At 33.1% G+C, this 26,003-nt stretch overlaps 1 protein-coding gene across 1 annotated transcript; it reads left to right on the forward strand.

The window, feature by feature from the left end:
- The first annotated feature begins 3,591 nt into the window (after window positions 1-3,591).
- LOC111702959 (ADP,ATP carrier protein 3) lies at window positions 3,592-18,242 on the forward strand. The gene is made up of 8 exons (XM_023474787.1): window positions 3,592-3,809; window positions 11,126-11,420; window positions 11,488-11,632; window positions 13,107-13,256; window positions 14,376-14,507; window positions 15,465-15,571; window positions 15,904-16,031; window positions 17,351-18,242. The coding sequence occupies exons 2-8, from the start codon at window positions 11,372-11,374 to the stop codon at window positions 17,525-17,527; spliced, it is 888 nt and encodes a 295-aa protein (XP_023330555.1). The 5' UTR covers window positions 3,592-3,809; window positions 11,126-11,371; the 3' UTR covers window positions 17,528-18,242.
- Window positions 18,243-26,003: the final 7,761 nt, after the last annotated feature.

A 26,003-nucleotide genomic window follows, 5' to 3' on the forward strand; every position in this document is an offset into this window, starting at 1 on the left:
TTACATTGAAAATATCTTTTATATTGAACATATCCTTTACATTGAACATATCCTTTACATTGAACATTCCCTTTACATTGAACATATCCTTTACATTGAACATACACTTTACATTAAACATATCCTTTACATTAAACATACCCTTTACATTGAACATATCCTTTACATTGAACATATACTTTACATTGAACATATCCTTTACATTCCTAGGTTACATAATTTTATTCACAAAAACTAAGTATCTCCTTATGCAAAATCTTTAAGTTTTATTTAAAATTGAATATTCAACATCAGTGGGAGATTTCCATAGGCTCAGTTGTAAAGTAAAGTGTAAATGTTATAAATGAAGTTATTCAAAATCCATCCTATAAAACCAGGGACAGTAAAATTCCATCTCTTACATGAGTTCTGGAATAGCTGGTATGGTAGTCATACAATTCTAGTGATTCTAGCTTCTGTACCTTGCCTACGTCATAACCCGGTACAGGACACAGAGGATTGGACATGGGTCCAAGACCTGTCTAGGGATAAGGTCTGTTGTAGGTGAGTATACGCATCATTGTGATTTGTATTTCTCTGGTGGAGTCAAGTAGGTTGTCAATCTATTTACTATATTTACATTATAATAAAGTACTGTACACGACCAATCAACAAACATCTGTATTCAGGGATATTTAAGGATCCTTTGGATACGAAAGACAAATCTACAAAAAAAACTGATTCATAAATGCTATGTTTCATGTTAAAAATTGGAGTATTTCTTTAAAAGTATTATACTCCACAAGTGGCCGTGAGATGGCACTCTAAAAAACCTATAGTAAAAACGAAGCATGTTGTGCTGGGTCAACTTAGGCCTACGTAGCCCACACTGTGAAAGGATTTAAGCAGTCTGTGTAGTCTGTGACCTAGCCTGCGGGGAGCATTGTATATGTTTACATTTCTCCCAGAAACTGCAGTACACTTTATTTTATGGGATTTTCACACGGGGGATGATAGTTCTCTACCTGTGTGCTCGGTCAGCTGTACTGTACACCTACATCTGTTTACTAATAATGATATACTATAGGTGAGGCCAGAATCCCCCTATAATAAAGGATTAGAATACATCATCACTCTATACACTATAACCTCGTTGGATTTTTATGTTATATTCCTTGGAAATGCGCTTGTTTACATTTACATACAGCCGGTCTCACAAAAAAGTCACCTAAAATTAACTTACATCAATTTAGCCTGTTTAAATACTTAATTTTTGTAACCTATCATAAAAATGGATCAATAACACCCAGGCGTAAAAATCATTTCTACATTGAAAATATTCTTAATGAAAGTGATAATTTTGAAAAAAATTCTCGTAAATTCAGATTGTTTTATTTTTGTGCCTAGGTGGGTTAGATAAAGAAAGTTTTGTTGAAAAAAAGAGAGCTGAAGGATTGCACCAACTGATTTCAAAAAGAAAATTGAAAAAAATACGTTTGTGGTCTGGGCAAGGTTCGTACGAAGGTACCCATATCTTGCTCCAAAAGTAATGATCGCTGATCCAACATTTTGGTTAAAAAAGAAACCTTAGACTAAAAGCTTATGATTAAAAAAAATCAAAAATATTTTTTTTCATACTTTATGAACGAATGAAAATGAGACGTGAAGAATCAAAAATTTGAAAAATCCGGGAACTCGATTTTCGACTTACACTCAAAGAAGTGGTTCTAACAAAAAGAAAGAAAAAAATTACATCATGAAATAACTGAAAAATAGAGCTTTCATGCCACCTTGATGAGATAATAGCGCGATGTCTGCGCAACTCAAGCAGACAGACACTTTCGCCAAACAACTTTTTTTGGAATTATAAAAACATCGATTCTTTCCTTATCCTGTCGCATAAATTCTTATTTTTTTGAAAAATATTAAAAATAAATGCATCTTTGTTGTAAAATCAAGCATTTATAAATTATAAAAATTTGAAAGTGGAGATTTTGACCCTCAATCAAAAAAACTAAAAATACTTATTTGACACCCCTGACATATTTGTAGTTATTCCACAAATGAAATGTTTTATTTAAAGTACATTTAAGTATATTTAAAGTATAATTAAGGGAAATAACAATTACAAAAAATATATAGGCCATGGAACAACCACCTACTTTTTTCTCAACACTTGTAAATTATTAAATTAAAAACCAAAAAATCTTCAAAATATGATTGGCCCAACAATTTATGTCCTGTGAAGAATATGTATAAAAAAGGAACTAAAAAAATGGTGGCAGCAGTAGCCTGTAAAGTAACATTTAAAGTCTATTAATTGCTTGTTATGTCATAGAACTCTTTGGCAAGAAAAACTCTTGGCATGGCCGGAGGAGGGGGGGGGGGTACTCTGCCCTTCCTATAAATTGTCGACGCCTATCCAACACTACATGTTGTTTTATTTACTTACCTTCCTTTCTTTTCTTTCTGATGCAAAATCTCGACTCCATTAGCTTTCTAATATTCTCATATGTTTTATGCAGTTTAGTCTACTGGACCCTATCTACTCAGTACGGATATATACTTGTCCTGAACCTTGAGTAAATATTTGATCCGCACCCTAGTTTTCCTCTGTCTCAAGCTTAAACAGGCCCATGGATACGGTTGAATACAAGTTCAACTGACCAAGTATAAATTCTGGTCAATGTTAAGACATACCTAGATTTTCAGACCAGACTATATAAAAACAAAAATAACAAAGGTAATGCATATGTTTCAGCATTTTTGTTTATTATGTATGAAATAAGGCGTTGAACTTACCAAAGAGTACATCTATATTTATATATATGTATAAACACATATACAGGTTGCAAAGTAATGCCCGCGGCCCCCTTCCTTCTCTATCCTGTGTCAGGCGAGGGAAAGAAGGCAACCCCGGCTTGAGCCTTTTTCTACAAAGTTTGTTGTCATAAAATACAATATTTTTATACCGTTTTCTCACCAAAAAAGGAATATTATTTTTGGAAGGCTTGAAGGCTTTGAATTATGAAAGTACATATAAACAAATTCAGAAAACCTAACCATATATTCGGAGAGGAAACACTTTTTACACTTAAAATTATTCTTGAAAATGTAAAATGTTTTAAACCTTAGCAAGGGCGTAAACAGGAGTTTGTCCTTCGGGAGGGGGGGGGGAGGGGCTTAAACCAGTTTTTCTCTCCAAGGGGGGCCTGAAATCCACCTAAATAAATAGATTAATCGCTATTTCAGCACTCATAGCCCCCTCCTCCCTGTATACGCCTCTGATTACCTTAGCGAGTAACTTTTTGATGAATTCAATAAGTTAATCTCATCCTCTATCGTAGATAAAAATTAACGACTTGCATTTTGTCAAATTGGAATTTTGACCAATAAGAGATCGGATAATCGTCATACATACAGTGAATAGATAAACAAGTTTCCGATTCTTATGAGAAAATGTTCTTTACAATTTACATTTTTGGCTATTTGAATGTTACAACAGACTTTCATTTTTTGGGGGTTCTTGGTTTTTATTTCTAAAGTGTATTTGCCATTCCTCCCTCGGTAGACCGGACCCGCCAATGCGCCGCCGTCCCTACTCCTCGAATGTATATTATGGTTAGTGTGTGTGGTATAGTCTAGAGACAGTTCCGTTAGAAACCTGGCTCAAGGAATATATATTATGTAGGTAGAGGCGCACCTTCAAACTTCCTTATTCCTAGCAGCACACATGTACAGGGTACATATGTACAGTGAACATACGTACATACTGTACAATAATAAACTCTAAGGGAAATTGTGATTTAGTGAAAATAAGGATTTTACAGGTGATTCTTAATGATTATTAGTAAAACGTTTAATTTTTTCCTTCTGTCACACGGTTTAACATCAGATTACACAGAAAGGAAGGGTTGAATTAATTCATAATAAAAAAATCTTAAATTTTTTTTTAAATTTTGTTTTTAAGCTGACTGTTCTTATGAAGGTCATTTTGGTCAAGAAAATCCCTGAGAAACCTTTATCAAAATATATTGTTAATTTATGATATCCGTCAAATATTTCCAGCTGTAGTCGTAAGTCACGGGAATCAAGTCCTAGTTAAGGGATATATTTGAACTTGAATGAATGTAGAATACGAGTTTATGAATCGGTGAAAACGTCTGCTCCAAACTAATTGAAAAGGTGAGGGTATAGAGTAGTGTGAGGTCAGGTTACGCTCCGGGGTAAACAGGTTTCCCCTACACTCAACCTTACTCAACCTTATCCGAACCTAACATTCCTACGGGAAGGACAAACTAGGAGAACTGCAGTAGGGTGGGTGTGTGTATGGAAGGGGCTCCAGGGGTTCTTGGGCGTCTAGGAAACTAAGGAAGAATAATAACAAAAAACAGTGTCCAAAAGAATAAGAGGAATTTATACTGAAAAGGGATTAAAAGAGAACAGGAGTAAGGAATAAAAGAGACCAGGAGTAAGGAATAAAAGATAATATGAATAAGAGAACGTGAGTAAGAAATAAAAGTGAACAGGAGTAAGGAATAAAAAAGAACATGAGTAAGGAATAAAAGAGACCATGAGTAACGAATAAAAGAGACCTGGAGTAAGGAATAAAAGATAATATGAATAAGAGAACGTGAGTAAGAAATGAAAAAGAACAGGAATAAGGAATTAAAGAGAACATGAGTAAGAAATAAAAAAGAACATAAATAAGGAATAAAAGAGAACATGAGTAAGTAATAACAGAGAACAGGCGTAAGGAGTAAAAGATAATAAACTATAGCGGAAGAAAGAATAAAGAAAACCAAGAGGTTGGATAAAAGGAAACAGGATATCGGAATAATAAGAAAGTAGAGCTCAGGAAGGAAAAACAGAAATAGGAAAATCATTAAATAAAGAGGAGTGAGGAAGAAATAAAGATTTATCTTTTATTATCTTATTAATTGATTATTAACAGCCGTTAAAGCTCGTTATCAGATTTGTTTTATTAATAATTAGACAATATTATAGGATATAATAATCAAACCTGAAATGATACCATTAAAATCATACAATTCTCTTGGAAATACGTGTACACAGTCTTTTTATAAGAAGATATATTTAAGCTGGTTAATAAACTCCGGCCTGTATAGGGTGTAAACCACAAAATCTAATTCTAGAAAATAAGAAATCTATAAACGTATGTTGTTTAATCTCACAGTTAACAATACACACATCTATTATTATTTAGATATACGGGGTTACCCACAAAGGATGAGACTTCAAAGACGATTGTACAGAATTTATAATTTTATTTATGATTCCTTGCAGCTGTAAACTTGTTTTTTTGTCTAATCATTAAATAAGCCATAAATAATTATGTTCAAGGCAGCCAGGACTTTCAGGTAGATTTTACAGTCTCGTCTTTTGTGGGTTAACCCTGTATATACAATAAACATTCCTCGGTTGGTTATATTTTAAAGAATTGTATCTTAATCATGATCAAGGAGAATTGAATACAAGGAGGGGGCAATAGGGTTTCCGTACACTTTGCTGTGACGTTTTTGGACTGCTGGAGAACTAGTTTTTGCGTAACAACAGTAATAAAGATTGTAAACAATAAAACAAATGATAAACAGACATTTGGTGCATCTCTGGCGTTAGATGAAGATTCACCGTATACTAACTCATGTTTCTTACATTAGATCGGCTGCCTTTATTATTGTTGTTACGCAAAAACTAGTTCTCCAGCAGTCCAAAAACGTCACAGCAAAGTGTACGGAAACCCTATTGCCCCCTCCTTGTATTTAATTCCTCTTGATAATGACAAAGTTGGTTGATTAGAATATTAAATATTTTAAGATTTTTGTTGTTGTTGAATTGAACTTTTATTTTAATATTTAGTACTCGGAAGCAAATTAGAGAAAAGGGCGAGAACTTCCTTTTTCTTTCTAAAATGAATGTAATTATTAAGTATTTCCACGTTGAACCTTTAAGGTATAATGTTGGCATTGTTTAATGTGAATTGTTTGTCAGGATTTAAATACATATTAAAGGTCTGGTTAAGTTTTGTATTAAACATTGTTAGAACTCTTATCAATGTGGTTCAGTTCTCCTTGTTGAAGGGGAATCCGGGGATCTAGGATGAATGGTTCTCAGGGTTCTAAATTCTCCTTGTTGAAGAAGATTCCGGGGATCTAGGATGAATGGTTCCCAGGGTTCTAAATTCTCCTTGTTGAAGGGGAATCCGGGGATCTAGGATGAACGGTTCTCAGGGTTCTAAATTATCCTTGTTAAAAGAGATTACGGGCATCTAGGATGAATGGTTCTCAGGGTTCTAAATTCTCTTTGTTGAAAGAGATAACGGGGATCTAGGATGAATGTTTCTCAGGGTTCTAAATTCTCCTTGTTGAAGGGGAATCCGGGGATCTAGGATGAATGGTTCTCAGGGTTCTAAATTCTCCTTGTTGAAAGAGATTACGGGCATCAAGGATGAATGGTTCTCGGGGTTCTTATTTCTCCTTGTTTAAGTTTGGCGTTCGGTAATCTCTCTTTCATTAGAATTTCTAGATCTTTGTCAGACCTGTTTTATTCGGGTAAAATTACCTTCTGCAAGGTTTCAAGAAATTCACAAGATTCTTGGTTCTCTTATTCTTTCTTGTTCTTCCTCTCTTTTCTCAGTACCCCCCTGGCAACCTGGAGATTATGGTAAACTGATGCTTAAACAATTTTCTCTTTCTTCCACGCAGGCATGTTTATTTTTAAATGATTAGTTGGTTGAAATAAACCAAGCAGCATGTATTTTAGCTCCTTAGTCACGGCTAATGCTCCGAACTCTGGAAAGATGCATTTAATAAATGCATTTTAATCAAACCGTGTCCAGTGTTATCTCTACATAAGGTTAGTGAATCCCTAGGAGTTATTGTAATCCATGTTTAGGGATCAATGATCAGTAATATATCTGTGGGATAGTAGTGATCATCCTTAAAAAAATTCAATAGAAAAACTAAAATTTTTGTTCGCCGTGCAGTTTTTTTTTCGCAATTTGTTTCACAGTTTTGTCATTTTTTTTTAAAATCAGGCCTGGTATGAGATATAAACTAATTTTGGTTTGTTTCAGTCTCACATGATTGACTACATATCCTCTTAACCTTGGTACATATCTCCAGGATATATTAAACCCTCCTCCCTCACCTCTCCTTGTATTCCTTATCTATCCCTCCTATTCTACCATAGCTAAACTCAAACTCAACCCTTGATTTCTGCTAGATCGTCCTCAGATTTATAATCCTCTTGATTTCTGTTAGATCGTCCTCAGATTTATAATCCTCTTGATTTCTGTTAGATCGTCCTCAGATTTATAATCCTCTTGATTTCTGTTAGATCGTCCTCAGATTTATAATCCTCTTGATCTCCAACTTTTGGTTTTGTATCTGTACGATATTGTTGAGATGTATTTATATATAATTGTGTACATGCGATATTAACAATAAGCAGAATCAGAAGATATTAAACTTTCAATGCAATATTTTAATTCTTTTCTTAATAAAAGTAGATCAATCCCAAAAGAGGAGAGGGTAGTCACAGTTAAATTTATCTACACGAAAAAATGGCAATTTTGTTTATTGCTCTTCATATCAAAATACAGGATAATCGTGGACATTTTCCAAACCAAGTACAGTCTTAGGATCCGTTCCATTACTTGTTTTAATTTTCTCTGTCTATTTCTTTCTGTCTTCTCACCTAGTCCCAACCCTTCTCTCTTTTATCTTTACTGTGTAAGCAGGAATATACCCTTCGATCTTCCCCTTACCCTTTTCCTTCTGTCAGATATCCCTCCCTCACATATTTGTCTGTGTAAAGAAGTCTGTATATTATGGTTAAGCTTGAATAATGCTAAAATATTAGAATTCCTGGTTTCATGGATACAACAGCTTAGCACTGTGGTGTATCCTTCAAGGATTTGGGATGATGCAACTTTTATAGAAAACTACTCATTTTTTATTAAGAATCGTTGTTCATCTTCCCTATGGTTTGGAAATATAAAATAAAAGAAGTAAATTTAACGTGACAAGACTAAAAAATTCAATTTAGTTGCAATCTCCCATATGGTTAGTTCCGAGTTCCGACCTGGAGTAGTGTTCATATATCCTGCAGAGACGTATCAATCCATTTACTTAAGAACAATACGTCTGGTAACTCCAGACAAAACCTTTCATGTGAATATTCAATAATAAACCTTATTCCGTTCATGTCTCCAGTTATATCTCAACCCGGTCTAGATTCCCTTCTTATTCATACACAATATATATTATATATAATATATAATATATATATATATATATACGAGTTCTGGAAAATATACATTCCTGCCTAATCTGCAAGCTCGCGGGTCTTGTGTTCTTCCTGTGCGCATTCATCTTAGATCTACATAATGTAGTGACGTCATATATCCTTATACTTTAACACGGTCAAAATCCCTGTTCTTGGTTGAAACCGGATACAGGTCCATACCATCAACAGGGGCAGCATTCATTGTTTTAGTAGATGTTAATGCTTTATTAGGTTTGTTTAATCTTCTTATTTTAAATATAAAGATTTTTCACAGTGTATTATCATCAATATTCAAACTTACATCAATAAAGTGAAAAGATGTTCGTTAGCCAATTTACCATCAAGTGTTTTAGATCTTACTCCATTCTATCCTCTCCTTGTCCAACCCTTCATACTCAACTCAATTACTTCCTATCCTAGTCCGTACTGCTCAACCCTAACCCTTCTATTCTAGTTCATCCAGCTCAATTCTAACCATTCCTATCCTAGTTCATCCTGCTCAATTCTAACCATTCCTATCCTATCCACCCTGCTTAACCCTAACCCTTACTATCCTATTCCATCCTGCTCAACCCCAACCATCCAGTTCATCCACTCCTCCTTTATTTATTCAATCCTGTCCTACTTTTGACAACGCGATCTAATTCTACCCTGACATTCCGACCATTCCCAGTTATCGACCGTCCCCAATCCAGAAATGTTCTCTTTTTTACAAACTAAAAATGCCCATCCCCATCTTTCCATTTTGACAATACTTTGTTAATCCCAATTTAATTCTTTCTTGGTTTATACCATCCCGACGTATGCAGTCCTAACCTGTCTTTTCACATTCATAAATAATGATATACAGTGTTTAAACTTGCGCAATATGCTAGCCACAAGGATTCACAGAATTAAAACATGAACCAGTATTACAATTGTAGATAAATTCGTCTTTAGTTAGCCCAGAGAGTGCGGGTAAAATAGACAGAACAAATCCGTTATCGATGAATATATAATTTGAATGTTTTTATGGCTATCCTTTTCTCTGCATTTAAAGTACTTATATTCTGCACTAGGTTTCCTCCTGACCTCCATGTTCAGACAGATTACAATATCCTAGTTCATGATTGGTCTCTCAAGTGTTGATCTACGACCAATAACAGTCAAACATCTCGTTTGTATGCATGACACGAACTAGCAATGTTCTGGAAGTTTAAAAATCAGACATAGAGAATTTAACTTTATTCTTTAACCAGCTGAAGTGCCCGGCATTGCCCGTGGAATTTTAGAAACACTTGAAAAAAATCGACTTTTTAGCCTATGTTACCCCCGGGGTACTCAAGGGTTCCCATACAAAAATTCAGCCAATTTGGTTCAGTCGTTTGGTCAGCTATAGCTAAATATAAGAATATGTTATATATGTTATCTCAATTTCGTATATATTTTTCTTAATGTTATAAAGGGATTCACAAAAACTATCAAAGTTTATAGTAAACTGATGATTCCTTTATTCTCTAATCTATCGAAATTTATATTCTTATTTTAATCCAATCCTGAAACTTGTATTCTTATTTTAATCCAACTCTAAAACTTGTATTTTTATGTTAATCCAACCCTAAACTTGTGTTCTCATTTTAATCCAACCCTAAAACTTGTATTCTTATTTTAATCCAACCCTAAACTTGTATTCTTATTTTAATCCAACCCTGAACTTGTATTCTTATTTTAATCCAACCCTGAACTTGTATTCTTATTTTAATCCAACCCTGAACTTGTATTCTTATTTTAATCCAACCCTGAACTTGTATTCTTATTTTAATCCAACCCTGAACTTGTATTCTTATTTTAATCCAACCCTGAACTTGTATTCTTATTTTAATCCAACCCTGAACTTGTATTCTTATTTTAATCCAACCCTGAACTTGTATTCTTATTTTAATCCAACCCTGAACTTGTATTCTTATTTTAATCCAACCCTGAACTTGTATTCTTATTTTAATCCAACCCTGAACTTGTATTCTTATTTTAATCCAACCCTGAACTTGTATTCTTATTTTAATCCAACCCTGAACTTGTATTCTTATTTTAATCCAACCCTGAACTTGTATTCTTATTTTAATCCAACCCTGAACTTGTATTCTTATTTTAATCCAACCCTGAACTTGTATTCTTATTTTAATCCAACCCTAAACTTGTATTCTTATTTTAATCCAACCCTGAACTTGTATTCTTATTTTAATCCAACCCTAAACTTGTATTCTTATTTTAATCCAACCCTGAACTTGTATTCTTATTTTAATCCAACCCTGAACTTGTATTCTTATTTTAATCCAACCCTGAAACTTGTATTTATACTTTAATCCAATCCTAAAACTTGTATTCTTATTTTAATCCAATCCTGAAACTTGTATTCTTATTTTAATCCAACCCTGAACTCTGTATTCCTATTCTTTTATCCAACTCTAAAATCTGTATTCCTTTTATTTTATCCAACTCTAAAATCTGTATTCCTATTCTTTTATCTAACTCTAAAATCTGTATTCCTATTCTTTTATCCAACTCTAAAATCTGTATTCTTATTCTTTTATCCAACTCTAAAATCTGTATTCCTATTCTTTTGTCTTACAAAGTTGTCAAAAAGCACCATTAGTAAGTTTTGTTCAGTGGCACAATTTAATCCATCCTTGTCGTGTTGTAATTGGAACGTAATAAAAATAATTCTTGTTGACTGATCCTAGGGGTAGGATGGTTTTTATTTAAAGTCTATCTTGTTTTTTCATCCATGAAGTATAAGTGCACAAAAATAATTGTCATGATATCATTTGACGCGCAGTTTAAAATGTTTTCTTTGTAGATTCTGCGTATCCAGAGCATCTGAACCTATCTCTCAGTAACCCGGAGAACTTGAAGACGGACAGTTCTGCAGTATCTGGGGATACCCGGAGGTTGACAGATAAATCAGAAGAAGCACTCTAGAAAAGATTGTTTTCCAAGTGGGAACCAAACCTTAATAAAAAACCAGTATCAGAGAAAAACAGGGTGAGGTTAGAAAACCTCACCCAAAATTAAACTGAACCCAGAGAGCAATTATATCTAGAAAATGAAGAAAAAAGAGAACTTAGGATTTGCAGAGAACTTCTTTCTTTCAGGTTGGTTAACTTTTTTTATTTTCTAACCTCATTAATTTTCGTATAATTGATGTTCAATATATTCTAGGAACTGCTGCTGCCTTATCTAAGACCGGAGCTGCTCCGATAGAAAGAGTAAAGCTGCTGATCCAGAACCAGGGGGAGCTACTAAAGCAGGGAAGGCTTGACAAGGGGTTCTCAGGGGTACAGGAGTGTGTCACTAGAACCTTTAGGTATTGTCAACTATTAGTTTAAAACGAGGTCGAAGAGGAACAAATTTAATCTTTTTTGGGGCTGAAAATAGGATATTTAAAATGTTAAGAGAAATTGAGCTAATATTTAAAATGTTAAGAGTAATTGAGCTAATATTTAAAATGTTACGAGTAATTGAGCTAATATTTAAAATGTTCTTCAGATTCAATTACCCATTTAAAGAAGAAACTTTAAGGTATTAGAACTTAAATCCACAAATCTTTTCAAATCTTTATTAAAAATACATTGGCATTAGTTGGGATTATATTGAACTGCTCCAAATATTTATTTGGGATTATATTGAACTTTTCTTATAAAGTTGGGATTAAATTGAGCTTCTCTTAATATTTAGTTGGGATTAAATTGAACTGTTCCCAATGTTTAGTTGGGATCAAATTGAACTGTTTTTATAAAGTTGAGATTAAATTGAGGTGTTCTAATAAAGTTGGGATTAAATTGAACTGCTCTAAATATTTAGTTGGGATTGTATTGAACTGTTCCTAATATTTAGTTGGGATTAAATTGAACTGTTCTTTTAAAGTTGGGATTAAATTAAACTTTTTAATATTTAGTTATGATTATATTGAGCTATTTCTTATATTTAGTTGGGATTATATTGAACTGTTCCAAGAACCTAGTTGGGATTACTAGTATCTTGAATTATATTGATTTGTTCCTAGAATTTAATTGCAATTTTATTGAACAGTTCCACAAATTTATTTGGGATTGATTAAAATAGTCACTAAATCTTAGGAGTGATTATATTGTATATTTCCTTGAATTAACGTGGGGATGAGTTTTTTCTTTAGATTTTTTAAGTTTTCTTGTCATGTTTTCTTGTCATGGTTACTGCAGGATCTTGCCGGGAATTCAGAATATTTTTGCTGGTCAGAAAACCTTTTCACAGTTTAGTCATCTAAGCATTTTATTATTGAAAATTATGCCAGGATGGGCTAATTGGGAGGACTAACCCTCTCTTTACCTAAAGATATTAAAGTTACCCGGATACTCATTTTGACATGAAGGACCCATAAGGTGATCCTTCGAGTTAATAAGGAGTGTTTAACTATACTAACCAAGAAACAATTATACTAAAATTATGGATTCAATTCGAGGATTTTTACTGCATTGGCGAGAAAATTGCCGAGGTTTCGTCTCATTTCAGACCGAAATATCGTTCCTCTGATAATGATTCTAATTGGGTAAGTTAGGAATGGTTATCTTTAAGCTCAGGGTCACATGATTCAAGTGACTCCTCCCTGATAACTTCAAACATATTCTCTAAAAGAATATAAATTGTTACTTATACCTTAACATTACAAGATGGAAACTCAGCATTTTATTTCAACTAATAGAATCTTTATCAAATTCACAATAACTTTATATACCTGAAGTAACTGCAGAAATTAGAATTTAATGGAAACATTAAGAATAAAAATACTATTTTATGATTAGCTCCATTCACCAGCATCCCGCAGCTCTTCCCTCCATTATCCAGTATCCTGCAGCTCTTCCTTCCATTTTACAGCATCCTGTAGCTCCTCCTTCCAATTTCCAGCTCATCCAGCATTATGCAGCTCCTCTCTCCATTCTGCCGCTCCTCTAGTATTCTGCAGCTCCTCCCTCTATTTCCCAGCTACTCCAGCTTTATGCAGCTCCTTTCTCCATTCTCCCGCTTCTCCTGTATGTTGCAGCTTCTCCCTCCATTCTCCAGCTCCTCCCTCCATTCTTTACCTCCTCCCTCCATTCTCCATATTCTCCCTCCATTCTCCCACTACTTCTGCATGTTGGAGCTCCTCTAGTATCCTACAGCTCCTCTTTACACTCTCCCGCTACTCCTGCATGTTGCAGCTCCTCCCTCCATTCTCCCGCTACTCCTGCATGTTGCAGCTCCTCCCTCCATTCTCCCGCTACTCCTGCATGTTGCAGCTCCTCCCTCCATTCTCCCGCTACTCCGGCATGTTGCACCTTAACAGAGAAATATTATGCTTTTTTGTACTATCCTATACTCACTACATCAGCTAGAGTTACGGATAAATGATTTTATATTTATTAAATATATATATATATAAGTTACAGGGATGCATTTTTAATACATAAGAGGGAAGGGAGCCGGTGGTGAACTAAAACCTTGATTTGGTGAGAAATGTTGTCAAAAAGTATAAAATATTGACGAAAATGCACCAGTAAATTTAACGGATTGTTTCTATAAACTTTACACCTCGTAAAAAAAAAATAGAAAAATGTGGTTTTGAGTATTTAGTTTTATATTGTGTAATTAAATCATGTATCTCAGCTGAGCATATAATTTGTGCTACTTCATTAGTGCAATAAAATGCAGGTTTAAATCAACATTNATTCAAATCAAAATTTAAATCGAAAGCCGTCTTCGTCAAAAAAATTTCTCAGGATCAAAATTTGGCTTTGTGTAAGAAAAGCAAATGTTTAAAATAAACACTTTTGAAAGGAAATTGAGTCTTTGACACATAACTCCTGATTTTTTAATCCCTATATCTTTGCAACCTGATGTCTTAGACCTTAGACAACTCACAAACATTGTTCAGCTTTTGATTTTTCTTTCTAGAATCATGCATATCTCGGTAATTTTCTGTAAAAATCCATAAAAATTAGTTAGCAATTTTAATATCTCTCGTATTAAAGATGTCCACTATGGGAACCGGTCTTGGTTTTCTTAAAATCAAAAATTCTTTTATAGAACTGATCTATTTACATTATTACTGATACATACAGAGGTGTAAAGCAATCCTTTATATTATCTAGGTTGGGAGTAGACGCAAAGAACGGTGGGAAACGTCAGTTTAACGGTATTCTGGATGTTTACGTTAAAACCATCAGGTAATTAAACTCTTTATGGGACTGTCATCGAATTTCAAAGCGTTTCTCCAATTAGAATTGACAAAGATAGCCTTGAAACCTTAATCTGATCCATAATGTGGAAAATAGAATTGTTTTTCTGGCTTGAAATTCTGATAATATCTCTGTTATTTTTCTGGTTTGAAATTCTGATAATATCTCCACTGTTTTCTGGTTTGAAATTCTGATAATATCTTCATTGTTTTCTGGTTTGAAATTCTGATAATATATCCATTGTTTTCTGGGTTGAAATTCTGATATCACCATTGTTTTCTGGCTTGAAATTCTGATAATATCTCTGTTGTTTTTCTGGCTTGAAATTCTGATAATATCTCCACCATTGTTTTCAGGTTTGAAATTCTGATAATATCTATGTTGTTTTTCTGGCTTGAAATTCTGATAATATCTCTGTTATTTTCTGGTTTGAAATTCTGATAATATCTCTGTTATTTTTCTGGTTTGAAATTCTGATAATATTTCCATTAGTGAAGAGAAGCCACAATTGAAAATAATCAGTTTTCAAAAACAAAAGTATGGATTATTAATTCATACATAATTTGACAACCCTTTTGTGAATCAGTGAAAGGTTACTTGAAATTATCTTTACAGTCTCTTTTATAAATTATATTTTTCAACAATTATTTTACTTCAACTATCTGACTGTTTTGTCGAAAATACTTTTATCTGCAAGAATCTCCAATCGGAGCACAAAATAGAACCCAATTATAAATTGTACGTTATCGGAATTTGTCCAAAATTTGAAATCCATAGTCGAAAAATAAAACCGGGGGTTAAAGAATACAAAGAAAATTTAAGCTGAAAATACTGCCCAGTGGGGTTTAGTGTGTTTGTGTTAAATGTCATCGGTTGTAAAGGCTTGTCATGGAGTGATGAGCGTGATGATTCGGGAAAATTACTTCAATTTTTTATTTCTTGCAGGGCTGATGGTGTACTGGGGTTGTACCGTGGTTTCTGGGTCTCTTGTACATGTATATTTATCTACAGAGGATTATACTTTGGCCTCTTCGATAGCCTCAAACCTATAGGTAAGCCTCGGCACTTTTTATAGCGTTAGCAAAAATTTTATTCTTTTAATTGTTTTTTAATCGTAGTAAATAGATAAATGAACTGCTGACTTGCCTCAAACTTAAAATTTCTAATTCTTAAATCTTTGCAACCTGACGGTACAGACCTTTAATATTTCATACTATGAATTCTGCTACATCAAATTGTCAAAGTTTAAAATATCAAATTTAGAGATTTTAAAACTTATTTTATTTCATTTTGATTATCAAATTAAGTATTTTACAAGTTTTCGACCTCTAAAAAATTCTCCTCCCCAAAAATTATTAACACTCAAAAATTATCTTTTAATTAGTATTGAATGAGGGTAGCTACTGGTTGCATACATTTCTCCTGGGTTGGATAGTAACTATCACTTCTGGTTTAGCAGCTTATCCAATAGATACCGTTAAACGACGAATGATGATGACGGCCGGCCAGGAGGTAGCTTTTTAGACGCATTACGGGCGTACGCAGGGGTTAAAATTATATAATGCAGTGGTAGGCGATTAAACTAATACAACAAAGACGACTTTTTAATTACATTTTGATTGTTAACAAGCTTTTTTCGAATTACAAGTTTACAAGTAAATAAATAGAAGCTTTTTTAATTGACTATGTTTATATGTATGTTTATATGCTGTTTAACAGCTTGATTCAAATCAAAATTTAAATCGAAAGACAAATATAAACAATTCCATAATATCTGGGACCTGATATTCTTTCAAATATAAACAATTCCATAATATCTGGGACCTGATATTCTTACAAATATACCACATATATTTAAAACTAATAAAAAAGTGTTAGAGAAACTGTTTTTCCTTTGTTTAAATAATTGAATTATATATAATCTGGTAAAAGAGAAATCGTTTATAATATAATTAATGAAACATCATATAAACAGTGAATATAGTAAAATTTATATTTTTCTTTAAAAAATTTGCTTCAATTCTGGACTGAAAAGAAATAAGACCAAAATCCAATTTATCACAATTACTTGGTGTAGACATTAAACACTATAGTACAACAAAACCAATGAAAATTTAATTAAATTAGTTAAAAGTCCCCTCTAGCTATTCAACATTGTTTTTTATTATTAGTTTAAACACAGAACAATGGCATTTATGTGATTTTTATATATTTCTTTGCGGAAACATTTCCAATTAAGTAACGTTAATTCTTATCCTTTTTAAGATTGTGAATAGACAAGTTAAGTTCTAGTTTAATCTTTCTACTGTTTTATGACAATAAACATCTCATCTACTTAAACTTATTTTCTGTATAATCCTTCCAAGTTGTCATTCTTATAGTTGCAAGAGAAAATATCCATATTTAAAAATCTATAATATTCTCTTTACACCTCATCTATACCTGTACTCTAATCTATATATATTTGTCTAGGTGAAGTACACCTCGTCTATACTGTACTCTAATCTATATATATTTGTCTAGGTGAAGTACACCTCGTCTATACTGTACTCTAATCTATATATATTAGTCTAGGTGAAGTACACCTCGTCTATACTGTACTCTAATCTATATATATTTGTCTAGGTGAAGTACACCTCGTCTATCCTGTACTCTAATCAATATATATTTGTCTAGGTGAAGTACACCTCGTCTATCCTGTACTCTAATCTATGTATATTTGTCTGGGTGAAGTACACCTGATCTATCCTGTACTCTGATCTATATATATTTGTCTAGGGCAAGTACACCTGATCTATCCTGTACTCTATAATCTATATATATTTGTCTAGGTGAAGTACACCTCGTCTATCGCCTGCTTGAAGGAGGTTGTAGCTAGAGAAGGTTACTATGCTCTGTATCGTGGTGCTGGAGTAAATATAGTCCGTGGAGTAGCAGGAGCTGGAGTACTCACAGGATTTGATAAATTCAAACAAATCTATATTTCGAGACGGAAACATGTCTGCTAATATGTCATAGTTAACAGTAACAGGTCTATGTATAAGGACTAGAACGAAAAATGCATTTATTATAAACCAATGTTTGTTTAAAAAATTCAAACTTACCTTTGTTTTTGTGAATCTTGAACCCAATTTTGAAGAAGAAGTTTTATTTGCAACCCTGGACCATCACTCCATTCTTTCAACAGAAAAATTAAGATATTAAACTGAAGGAGAACCGAGTTTTGGAAATAGGCACGCATGCAAAATATATTACAGTTTGCATTTTTTACTTTTTATTTGCACAAACTTGCTAAATATTGAAGTAACAATTATTTCTCTACTGAATACTGAACAATACAAATACAACGAGGTTTCGTAGTTCTTCTCCTCCCTTGGATTCGTCCCACTCCTCCCTTGGATCCGTCCCACTCACCCCTTGGTTCCGTCCTGTTCTTCCCTTGGATCTTTCCCACTCCTTCCTTGGATTCGCCCCAATCTTCTCCTCCCTTGGATCCTCCCCACTCTTCCCTTGAATCCGTCCCACTTCTCCCTTGGTTCCATCTCAATCTTCTCTTCCCTTGGATCCGTCCAATTCTTAACCTCGCGCTCAAACCTCAACAAAATTTCTTGTTAATTCATGTTTTTTAAATGTCTATTTTTATAATTATATTTTATAGATATCATATAATTTTTTATAAGACTATCCTTAATATCAAAATATAGATGTTGTCTTCCGATCATATTCTACTCTACAGTCTACACCAGTAACCTTAATCATTTAGAGATATTAGAATAAACAAATATATTTATCATTCTCAATAAAACTTTTTTATTCGGTTTGAAGCAAGTTCTGTTCGATGTTCTCAAATGTTGTCATTTCATGTTTAAATGAAGTTCATAAACCAAAAATAAGTGTTATATTTTTCACCCCAAATTTTTACAAATATAAACAATTCCATAATATCTGGGACCTGATATTCTTGCAAATATAAACAATTCCATAATATCTGGTACCTGATATTCTTTCAAATATAAATAATTCCATAATATCTGGGACCTGATATTCTTTCAGATATAATCAATTCCATAATATCTGGTAACTCCTATTCTTGCAAATATAAACAGTTTCATAATATCTGGGAACTCCTATTCTTACAAATATAAACAATTCCAGAATATCTGGGACCTGATATTCTTAGTAACTCCTATTCTTTCAAATATAAATAATTCGGGACCTCCTGTTCTTACAAATATAAACAGTTTCATAATATATGGTAACTCCTATTCTTACAAATATAAACAGTTTCATAGTATATGGTAACTCCTATTCTTACAAATATAAACAATTACATAATATCTGGTAACTCCTATTCTTACAAATGTAAACAGTTTCATAATATATGGCAACTCCTATTCATACATACAAATATAACAAGGTTCATAATATATGGTAACTCCTATTCATACAAATATAAACAGTTTCATAATATATGGTACAGGGTTAGAGTCTATTATAGATGAGAATGTGCTAGAACTCTTATAGCTAGTGGCTGATATTAGGAATCTGGCATAATGTTGGATGTCCGTTGAAGTGGTTTAACTTCATCTTCTTTAAACGAACCTTTTCTTTAACAATCATCTGGTTTATAATGCCACAAAAATCCGGGAAAAGAACCAAAATCAGAGCAAATATAGAACCCTACTGTCTACAAGCTTTCTCTAGACATGACTTAGTATTATTCATTTCAAGTGTGGAAGGAGGACACCCTGAGAGTCTGATTTGATTTGACAAAGGATAAGAGTTAAATGACTTATATAATTTTGATTTTTTTTTTTAAATAATTTTCTATGGCGCTGGATTTTCGAACATTCCTGGAAAATATGAAAATAAAAATGAAACAGGAAATTTTTTTTCAAAAGTAACTTAGATCATGAAAAATACAAAATATTATGAAATATCAATTATTTAAGAATGCGTAGAAAAATAATCGATGACATTGTTTGTAATATCTGAATGAATTGTTTGGAATTAAATAGATTTGTTTACGATCCAAGTTGAATGTTGCATCTTTCTGAATTTGTATGGACACTACGTTCTCCGGTGTGAGTCGTTTTTAGCAATTTTCTCCTTATAATATTAGTAGCGATCAAAATCGCTTTTTTATCGCATTGAGCCTATTTTTCGCGAACACTCCCTTTAATGTGTGCTGTAGTACTAATTGTTAAACCCTCAAAAACTTTATTACTTTTAAGACAGGGTAATAAAACCGATTTTTTGTAAAAATGTCAATTTATGAATATATAGGGTAGAGTAGAGGGTGGTCTGTGTCTCAAAAAATTAGAGGTCTAAATTTTCAAAAAATGTATAAAAACCCAACGACATTTTTAAGGAAAGAAATATACAACAGAATAAAGCGTACAAATGAAAATAAGTAAAGTATACATATACTCTATGTAATTTGAGTTGTCTTTCTATTTAGTGGTTTTTGGGTTATCTACAATTTTTTACGTATTCCTACAAAGACAATATTTATCTAAGTTGAATCTTGGACAACATGTCGTCTTTCTTTTTACATTTGATACTTGTGACGTTGTGCGCAGTTGGTCGATTTTACTATCATAGTTGTAATGTAGTTTTAGTTTATAAGTACTATATTTTGAACCACAGTGTGATTTTGGACTTGTATCAAAATTGATTAGACTAACCTTGTAAATTAGAAATAAATACATAATTATGCTTTATTCTTTTAAGACTTAGGGAAAATAGCTTGAGAGAAAACTTAGAAAATTAAGTCTTAGAAAGTTTAGTAAACCATAATGCAAATCATTTGATATCTGTTTATGAATATTTCATTTCCCAAGGAATCCCATCTTCTTAACTTCCATCTCCAGCATAAAGAACAAGGTCCGCTTCCACATGTACATGATAAGATTAGATTAACTGCAGTTAACTAAGTTAAGGCAAAGTCTTGTCAATTGAATTTTCACTGAACCAAGGTCTTAGCTTAAGCCATAATAAATAATCAACGAATAAAGTCCCGCGTGGCATTTAACATCAAGGCGACGTTGATTAAATATAAGTAAATAAAATGTCTTAGATTTAATAGAAACAAAGTTTATATTAAAGGTATAATTTATTAAGGTCTAATATAGATATCTTTTCATCAGCTTGAAGCGTCTTCTCAAGGATTCGTCCTAAACAGAAGGAGTTATTAAATAGGAATAGTCATTTGGTAGTAATGTGGTAGTAATTATGTTGAAGTTCTAGCTAGCAGAACAAAAGGTACTCAACAATAGCACAGGGTTACCCACAAAGGATGAGACTGTAAAGTTGACCTAAAACTGGTTTGATGTAACGATCCCTAGGTTAAATTAAGTCTTCTGTCTTACCTATAATCTTTTAATGGCTTATTTAATAATCTGGCAAAGAAAGAAAAAAGTTTACAGTTGCGGTGAATCGTATGTAAAAGGAAACAGACAGTTTAAATTCTGTACAGTCGTCACTGAAGTTTCACAGGCTTACGTTCCCTCTGAACAAGAAGACAAATTATGGCTTAATGCTTTAAAACTCGAAGAGACAACGAAAATAGGAGATAACCGAGTTTGTGCTCTACATTTGATTTTCAATAAATGATTAAAACACTTTTGTATTTTATTGGGTTTTTTGTTGTTGTTTTGAATGATGCTTTAAAGGGAGTGTTCGCGAAACATGAAAGGGGGTATAGGCTTAATGCGATAAAAAGAGCTTTTGATCGCTACTAATCATAATTCTATCTGAATTGCGTCTATAAGGAGAAAATTGTTAAAAACGACTCACACCAAAGAACGCAGCGTCCATACAAATTCGGAAAGATGCAACATTCAACTCGGATCGTAAACAANGATCAAACTGTTTTTGGTCATATGTTGAGTAAGTGTAAACCTCTTAAAAACCTCAAATTTGTCAGTGTGTGAAAGAGAGAGAGAAATGTATTAAAGATGTTCTATGGTTAAAAAGTATACAGAAAACACAGAAATGTAAACAATTCAATATATTGATAATAATATAATAATATATTATAAAGTAACAATAATATATTCAATATGTAAACATGTATCAAGAGAAACCTGGGCTAGGTTCAACTTTGTTTGGCTCCGAGCTCATATATTGACCTGGAGTAAAGTTTGAAGATCGAACCCATCTGCTCACTTAGTTATATTAATTTCAGACTTTAGGTACAGGTTGTCCCAATAAAAGTGAATGAATATTCACTATGGTCCCAATAAACGTGGGAATTAAGTGACGACTTCTAGATCGTCTTCGATCCATGTGGCATTTTTTCATGAACACAATAATTGCAGTTTACCTTCAATATCGAAAACACCTTGTCTTGAAAATTTTCTTAATATCTAATATCTTCGATAATTTTTAAGACACGAGAAAAGTATATATTCTCAGTAGACCACTTTATTGAAAGCTCATAAGACTATACAGCCTCAGTTTTATACTTTCTTTGTCATGCATTAAATATCAGAAATAAAAGACGACTTTCAATTCGTATCTCAATTCCCATGTTTATTGGGACGCATTGTAGATTAAATCAATTAAAGAGACTGTATGCTCAATTTCAAGTGACTCTCCATTTAAAAAGTATCACGTCAGATTCACAACGTTGTCTGATCAAGAAAGAATGAGCTATCCACGTTTATCTTTAAAAAAATTACCATTTTCAATTATGGCTTCTCTGTAAAAGTGACTTGCAGATTTCTGCTTACGAAAACAATGGAGTTAATTGTCGGAATTATACACTTTTAAAGCAAGAAAAATTCTTCAATATTGTTAATTGGGTCATGCTTCTCTTTTCTAAATGGAGGTTCACTTGAAATCACAACGAACATATTGAAAGGAAAGTAGAACAATTAAAGAAAAAAAAACTAAAAACCTAGAATCAAAGTGAAGATGGCATAGAAACCAACTTAAAGGAAACCAAGCTTGTCTGAGTCACTAGTCAGGGAGTAAGGAATAGAAGGGAGATATAACTGACGCGGTTCGCCCTACCATATTATTATACATGCTTTGCAGACGAGTACTTCATTTGTATATGAAATGTTCAGAATAGGTTATTGTATACGCAGTAAATGTACATCAGACAAATACTTCTTATACAAATGGAGTACTCGTCTGCAAAGCATGTATAATCATATGGTAGGGCGAACCGCGTCAGTTGTATCTCCCTTCTATTCCTTACTCCCTGGTCTGAGTTCCATTCTTCTCTTTTTTGCGCTTCTCAACTATAAGTTTCAATAAATACAACTATACAAGAGAACTCATTATTTAGATAAATCAATTATCATAATCTTATCTTTGCTAGAAATTATTGTATAGTGGATCTCTGGAACAAAGCATGATTTCCTCTTTATGTTAATCTGCAGATTAATTTAATCTTTTTTGATATCCAGGAAAGTGTATAAAATTCAACCAATCAGAGTGTCGTTTGCAGAAACCGAACAGCCAATTAGAAGCCAGAAGTTTTATGCGCAATCAATTATAGAACTCAGAACTCAGCAAAAGAGAGGATTAAGCAGAAAATCAAAAGTGTCCACATTGGATATCGAGATAAAGCGAACAGGATTAACGGCAACCAACATAAGAGTTTCCAGCTCTGGTTGACGAAATAAACTGGAAAAAAGTCCCTCTTACATTAAAAGTCTTTGTACGCTATTATAGTGTCTATAGCTTTTGTTTTGTTTTTGCATACAAAGTTATACGAAATTCTACTTCGCAACCATTGAATAACCGTTGAATAAATGAAGGGATCTTATAGACGCAGCAGATAGAAGTAATATTAGTAGTGATTAAAAGCGCTTATTTTTCGCCAAGAAACCTATACCCCCTTTTTTTCGCGAACATTCTGTTTAAGGTACCATAAAAGATCAAATTTTATCCTTAAAAAACTGAAAATTTTAGATTTCGATAGAAATAATTTATTTACACATTTTTGTTTTTTAAACTTTTGAAAACTACAAATTTTCAAAAAATATTGAAAAAACACCATTAGAGAGAGTTGCACAAAAAAGGTACAATTTTTCAGCAGGCGCCGCAAATCACATTTTTTTTACTCACCCTGTATATAAAGTAGTAATCTCTGTTTGTTTGCTTGTATGTACTATCACAACTTATCAACCCCTTAAACGATTTGTCTCAAATGTTGTAGAACCATTGGAATGTTCTTAGTATTGTTTAATAGTTCCAAGTGGTTGACTTTTACAGGCTAAAATGGGTTCCCAAGCCAGTATTTAAGTAAAACTATTAACATTCGGTAAACATTTGAATCATATTGTTCCAGTAACTTTTGAAATCACTTTTACCGCCTTTTGCCCAACATTACCGACCTATGATTCTCCCAACAAAGGGAGTTTATGTTACTTAACGTCCCTTGGGACAGAGCATTTTCATCTCAAAAACCGTTGTTTGAAACTACTTTTTCGGGAAATAAAACTTTTCACTTAACCACAGGTTTTGTCTACAAAACATCACTCGCTGTGCTATAGATGTTTTGTAGGTAAAATTGGTCTTTGGATCCCTTGGTAAAGAAAAATTCCCTTAACTTCCTTGAAAAGTAGTTGTAAAATAATTATAACAACCTTTAAGTCTTCAATTTAAATTGGTCTGTTCAAATTAAGTAAAGTTAGAATGTAAAAATACCTGAATAGGATTAAGCAAACCTTGCTCCTAATTCCCGGGATATTACAGCAATAATAATCCATGATTCTTACTTTTCCAAGTAAAGTTAGAATGTAAAAATACCAGTAGCTCCGGCTCATTGAACCTGGATAGGATTAAGCGAACCTTGCTCCTGATTACGGGGATATTACAGCAATAATAATCCATGATTCGTCTTACTGATATAATTGTATATATTAGAGATTGTACTCTCCTCTACATGTACAGTGAAATTAAAATATTATTTAAAATATTTTCCAATAAAATCTATTTCCTGAGTACAAATCTACTGATATGCTTATGAATTAAAAAAGTTATTTTAAAGAAATAAACATGATTTATTATCTTTAATTTGTATATCATTTAAATATATAACTTTAAGATATTTTTACAAGAAACTATATTTGAAGTTAAAAAGTTTCATGTTTTTTCGTACCAACTGTATCTATACAAATATAAATATATATAAATATATGAAGGATGGATGGGGGTACGAATAGAGATCTCTCATTTCTATTGACAGTAATATATTCAGTAAGAGCGCTATTATTTGTGAAAAACCTGGATCTGGCATCTGTACAAAGATATCAGTCAACCAGGAGTAATTTATCCTAGTAACCAGCCCACACAGGGAGAAGAACACTATTCAATCCATTCATATCTCACCCTGTAGTAGAGATTTTTACCCTGTACTGGAGATATTCACCCTGTAGTGGAGATATTCACCCTTTAGTAGAGATATTCACCCTGTAGTAGAGATATTCACCCTGTAGTAGAGGAATTCACCCTGCAGTGGATATATTCACCCTGTATTAGAAATATTCACACTGTAGCGGAGATATTCACCCTGTAGTGGAGATATACACCCTGTAGTGGAGATATTGACTCTGTATTGTAGATATTCACCTTGTAGTAGATGTATTAAACCTGTAGTGGAGGTATTCACCCTGTAGTGAAGATAATCACCCTGTAGTAGAGATTTTTACCCTGTACTGGAGATATTCAACCTGTAGTGGAGATATTCAACCTGTAGTGGAGATATTTACACTGTAGTTGAGATATTAACCCTGTAGTAGAGGAATTCACCCTGCAGTGGATATATTCACCCTGTATTAGAAATATTCACACTGTAGCGGAGATATTCACCCTGTAGTGGAGATATACACCCTGTAGTGGAGATATTGACTCTGTATTGTAGATATTCACCTTGTAGTAGATGTATTAAACCTGTAGTGGAGGTATTCACCCTGTAGTGAAGATAATCACCCTGTAGTAGAGATATTCACCCTGTAGTAGAGATATTCACCCTGTAGTAGAGATATTCACCCAGTAGTGGAGATATTTACATTGTAGTAGAGATATTCACCCAGTAGTGGAGATATTCAACTGTACTGGAATTATTCATCCTGTAGTGGAGATATTCACCCTTCAGTAGAGATATTCAACCAGTAGTGGAAATATTCACCCAGTAGAAGAGATATTCCCCCTATAGTGGAGATATTCAACATGTAGTGGAGATATTAACCCTGTAGTACAGATATTCACCCTGTAGTGGAGATATTCACCCTATAGTAGAGATATTCACCCTGTAGTAGAGATATTCACCCTGTAGTAGAGATATTCACCCTGTAGTAGAGATATTCGCCCTGTAGTAGAGATATTCACCCTGTAGTTGAGATATTCACCCTGTAGTAGAGATATTCACCCTGTAGTGGAGATATTCACCCTGTAGTAGAGATATCACCCTACATGGAGATATTCACCCTGTAGTGGAGATATTCACCCTAAAGTGGAGATTTT

The sequence above is a fragment of the Eurytemora carolleeae genome, unplaced genomic scaffold, assembly GCF_000591075.1.
Source record: "Eurytemora carolleeae unplaced genomic scaffold, Eaff_2.0 scaffold522, whole genome shotgun sequence".
Taxonomy (NCBI): Eukaryota; Metazoa; Arthropoda; class Copepoda; order Calanoida; family Temoridae; genus Eurytemora; species Eurytemora carolleeae.